A 5,414-nucleotide genomic window follows, 5' to 3' on the forward strand; every position below is an offset into this window, starting at 1 on the left:
CAAAGAGAAATTCTGGCCTCCTAGGATGATCTCAAATCTTCTGGCGGTAACACATTTAGTAATGTAAAAATTCTATATCAGATTTTTAGTGAAGTACTTTCCACGTATGTTCAGTGTGACATTGATGTGTCCCGGGTCTTGTCAAGTGAATGAATTAAGACCCTGTGGTTTTGAGATGCAGAAATACATTACAAGATTTGCCCTGACTACATAATAGGATAATATAAAAATTGGAAATTATATGAACAGTGGCTTCTCTGGGCGAACTGTTTAATTTCTATAGAGCTGACGTAACATAATGAAGCTCATAATCAAAGTTAAGACATCAGCTTAAGACTTGATAGAAAAAGAAGTTCAACTGATAATATACTCTATGAATGATAGAAAAATGGCAGCCGACAGGATAGAACTGTGCCAAACATTAATAACGGTTTAAGTTTTTAAAGTACAACATCTATCATCGCAGCAATAGAATAGCATAAAAGAAACATACATTTAATATACATGAATATGTTTAATAATTGTATGGGAAAAAATTGCAAACTAATTATGGCAGACGACATTCAAGAGATATTAACATAAGAAAAGAAAAAGTGGAGCAGCTGATACTGTGCTGTAGACAGACTGAGTAGCTGGTTATCAAGACCGGATGCAATGCTTCAACAAGTATTAGGAGAATGCAGTGATGCAAGTGATACCTTCTTTCATGTATTTATGAAATCATTAGGTTAAGAGACATCGAATATAAAAACAAACGAGTTTAGTGCCAATACTTTAGAAAGGAGATGAAATGCTAACGCAAAACTATCGTCCATTCAAATGAAGATAAATCACTGGAATCTGTAACTGAAGGAAATCTTAGGAATCATGTAGATAACAACAGATTGATAAAGGATGCAGAGCAAGGATTCAGGAAGGCAATCTTAAGTCTTGTATTACAAACTTGTTCATGGTTTACAGTAAAATCTGTTAGGTAGTAAATAAGGGAGACGGCAATGACATTGTATCAGGATTCTCGCAAAGTTTCACAAAACTGACGGTTTTAGCCCTTTTTACACTTTTTTAGAGAGCCAGCACTCAAGTGGGCCTTTTATTTACTTTCGTTTTTTTGCCCTTGGCTGGCCCTCTTCCCTACGTAAAAAAAAAAAAAAAAAAAATTCAACAAGATTAGACCACATTGTATAAATAAGAATTTTCTTATGGTATGAAATTATACACATTAATTTTAAATTTATTAGTTATGACTCGATATAGAAGCTTCTAATAGAAGGTATACAAGAAGGGAGATGCATATACAATATTTGGGTCTTTTATGTTTGGAGGTCACCACTAGTTTCTAACCAAATTTCATCATTAGTACAGTTTTTGGTGCTGAATACGAATATGACATTCATTTTCTCGAAAAATGAAAGACAGTGGGTATTCGGTGGTGTTTCCCTACAAACACCACTGAATACCCATTGTTGTGGCAGCATTCTTCCTTTTTCATACTTTCGTTTGCTGAAGCAAGTCTCGTCAATTTCAACTGTCATTCCCGGTTCCCTGATAGGCGTAGTGGCAGCGAGTAGAGATGAGGCACATATCTGAAAAGGTTAGATTAGGTTAGGTTAGGTTAGGTTAGGGTTGGGTTAGGTTAGGTTAGGTTAGGTAAGGTAAGGTAAGGTAAGGTTAGGTAAGGTAATGTTAACTCACCTCTCTTAGGTAATTGTTGAAATCAACTGTAGTAGCGCGACATATCCTCAATTCCTCCTCACAGTATTTAATGCTGGAATACTCTTTTGCCCAAGAATAAATGAAGACGATGATTTTCTTCAATGGAATGGTACTGCCATCAAGCCAAGTGTTTTTTCTCACTGAAACTTTACCACGGCAAGCTCTCTTGTAACACATCCACGATACACTTTCGTTTGTCTTTTTAATTATCATTTGATGTTTCTTTTTACACCTTTTCTCTTTTTCTATGATATTAAAGTTCTGTAGAAATTTAACAGCGTCTTCTTCGGTCAAAATATTGGTAAATAACCACTGCAAGTTGTAGTTCACATCCATCTTGTCTACGGTCGTCTCAAACATGCCGCGTGACACCCGACTGTGTATTGTTGCACCCGTTAATTACTATTGCATGAATTAATGTGCGTCGCAAGGTAATGCGCATTAAATCCTTTTTTTGTGTAACTATCTTTCATTTCTCGAGAAAATGAATGTCATATTCGTATTCAGCACCAAAAACTGTATTAATGATGAAAATTTGGTTAAAGATTAGTGGCGATCTCCAAACATAAAATATCTCAATATTTAATTAAGGCTAACTGTTGAACACTTGAAAAAATTAGATTGATTAAAAAGAGGAAGCCATATGTTCACAGAATGGTGGATGACTGAAACAGACTCAACAATCAGATCCTTAACACAGATTCAATAGGGAGCTTTACAATATCAAACTTTTATGATGAGAGATGGTAGGTGGATCCTTTCTACAGGAAGTGTTACATACAGACCTATTGCTTTCTTCCAGTTTCCATCATATTTTTTTGTTCTTTTTTGTTCTTATTTTCGCTCCCTACATCACCACCACCTGCACAGTAACCTTCTGCACCCTGCAGAGTATAATGCTCATGACGCTTTTGTCCCCACAACGGAACGTGCACTTATAGAGTTCTAAGGTAATTTAGAATATTACTTTAGAGTCTATGTAGTACGCACCACTTACACCAGGCTCACAGTTGTGCTCGTTGTTCCATCACCTCTTGTATTTCAGTCAGTGTAATCCTAATAACTCCCTTTTCTCAGGGTAATCTTTCATAAGGAATGGATGAGGCATACAACTTGATACTAATGCAAATCACATGTCCTCTAGAGTCAAAAAATAGTTGATACTGATCTCTTGAAGGACAGCACCGGAGGTCTCCACCAAGCTTCTTCTGTCTCAGTCCGTTGGATGCAAAACTGCAATGCATATCATGATATGTCAATAATACAAAACCAAAAGCATTAAGATGTTCACATATGCATTCTTTCATCAACAAGGTGTGCAAAAGAGTGGTGATGCCGACACTGCACTCCAACAAATGATTCCTTGAAGAAGTTATATCTCTAGTCAAAGTAACAAATCAAAAATTATCACGAAGCCAAGACAATAATGACATTTTCGTAGAAACTCAATTCTTATTATAATAGGCACTAACCATATGGCGACATGTTAGCGACACAATCAAAATGAAACATTTCGTATCACAGTAAAAAGACATTCAAATCGATCACTGGGTATGCGAATACACCACACACTCCAAAAAACACCTGCATTACAACCTCTGCGCCAAAAATACCCCATCCATCACAGATGATAAGTTATAAATGAGGAAGTGACGCACCTGCAACACAAACAGCATTCTTTTAACATGCCCATTACATCTAAGTTTGGATTCGTCCATCTCCTCCAGCAATGCTGCAACATCACTTTCCTCTCATATCCTATCATTTCTCATACACACTCTTCTTGTAACTCTTATTAATCTTAAGACCTGTATTTGGACAAGGCTTGAGTACTCAGTAATCAATATTCTGATGCGAATGTTAGCAATGGATTTAAAATATTCTTGTATATAATTATGTTACATTTCCTAGGCATATTTTTTTTTTTTTGTCTTTCAGTATAATACTAAAGCCATTCATATGCTGAGTTCACCTTTAAGCTAATTAAAAATGAAAATTAAGAAACCTCAACTATTAAAATATTTGCATAATTATCAAATATACTGTATATAACTGCACTTCATAAATAGAATAATGACGTTCACGTCAAGATCAATAGCACAAGGATGGCCAGCAACGTTCCCTTCAAAGATTTTGTGAATGAAGTCTTGCCGGCTGTCCTGGCCCCCCTCCCCCACTGCTGGTAGTGCCGCTCTCCCGCCCCCCACACAGCTGGTCGTGCCGCGGTCTCGCCCCTCACTCTGCTAGTTGTGGAGCAGTCCCACCGCTCAGCTTAGTATCGCGCCGCTGTCTCCTCACTCCCTCCCATGATGGCCGAGCTGTTATTTCGCCCACAACCTTTAGAGTCCCGTCCATTCCTATAAAACATAACGCAGTAATGCCAGGCGTGCAGCTGCTTCATGATTTTCACAAATACGAGCACCACAACCTTTGCAGCGAGAAGATAACATTCACGGATCCCGCCATCAAGATGATTCGAGCAATAAGGTTGTACTTGCCAACACGAGCCACCGTTTAAGGGTAATTAGCGTCATTTTAGAAATGGTAGGAGGAAAGAGACATCTGTCATCATACTTTTGACTCCAACATTACCTGCTGCAGGTTAACAGGTTAATGTTACAACCAGTACCACGAAAAAAAACTGGACGGTTCTCATCTCACTTTCTGAGACTGCCTACGCGCCATGGACAGCCATGGTATATAAGAGGCAAGCAGCCGTCTCCTTCACCAGTCATCTTCTGTGCACACTCACAACATGACTTACAAAGTACTTGCTCCTGCTCTTCTTACTAAATCCGTCAGTACATTCATGCAACACATGATGCACCAGTGCAGTGACACCAGTTAATATCCTATATAATACCGAGATATTCCTCCTTTCCAGATCCTGCTGCTGGCAACCTTGGCCGCTGTTTCCTTAGCTGAAAAAGTCTCACGCGAGCACTACGATCCTGATCCCTACGACAAAGACCGCTACGATCACGATCCATACGATGATGACCGCTACGATGATGATCCCTACGACGATAAAGGTCACCACGGAGGTTCCTCCTACCACGACTCACATAACAAGGTAACCTGCCCCATCAACCTCACTGTTGCCTCCTCTTCACCGCCATATCTTCCTCCATAGCCTCCGTCTGTTGTCGCGTCTCACTCACCTCTCTCTCCTTATCTCTCTTCATCAGAAACCGGACTACAACTTCCACTACAGAGTGAAGGACAAATACTACAACGACTTCGGCCACTGGGAGGAGCGCAAAGGGTACGTCACCAAGGGCTGGTACGATGTGGTGCTGCCTGACTATCGCAGACAGGAGGTGCATTACATCGTAGACGGCAAGAAAGGCTACAAAGCCACGGTCACCTACACCCCCGTGAAGAAAGACAAGCATCACAAGGGCGGCCACGGCCATGGCTCCTACAAAGGTGACCCATACAAGCCTGACTCATACGAAGATGACCCATACAAGCCTGGCTCATATGAACATGACCCATACAAGCCATACAGGCCAAGACCTTCATACAAGCCAGACTCCCATGAACACAGGTCATATGAGCCAAGGCCTTATTACTAGCCTGTCGCCGCCAGCTGCAACCTGCCAGTAGCGCCGCCACGCATAGCGGCGCCTCCTCTTCCCTACGCTTATAATGCTCACGTAGCAACCTGTGTTCATGATTTATAATAAAAATATTGTCAA

At 40.0% G+C, this 5,414-nt stretch overlaps 1 protein-coding gene across 2 annotated transcripts; it reads left to right on the forward strand.

The window, feature by feature from the left end:
* Window positions 1-4,431: 4,431 nt before the first annotated feature.
* LOC123502185 (adhesive plaque matrix protein-like) lies at window positions 4,432-5,414 on the forward strand. 2 transcript variants are annotated; one of them, XM_045251420.1, is made up of 3 exons: window positions 4,432-4,480; window positions 4,598-4,786; window positions 4,902-5,414. In XM_045251420.1, the coding sequence occupies exons 1-3, from the start codon at window positions 4,469-4,471 to the stop codon at window positions 5,289-5,291; spliced, it is 591 nt and encodes a 196-aa protein (XP_045107355.1). In that variant the 5' UTR covers window positions 4,432-4,468; the 3' UTR covers window positions 5,292-5,414. The 2 variants fall into 2 exon arrangements, with proteins under 2 accessions (XP_045107355.1, XP_045107354.1); XM_045251419.1 differs by having other exon boundaries at window positions 4,457-4,510.

The sequence above is a fragment of the Portunus trituberculatus genome, chromosome 10 (genome assembly GCF_017591435.1).
Source record: "Portunus trituberculatus isolate SZX2019 chromosome 10, ASM1759143v1, whole genome shotgun sequence".
Taxonomy (NCBI): Eukaryota; Metazoa; Arthropoda; class Malacostraca; order Decapoda; family Portunidae; genus Portunus; species Portunus trituberculatus.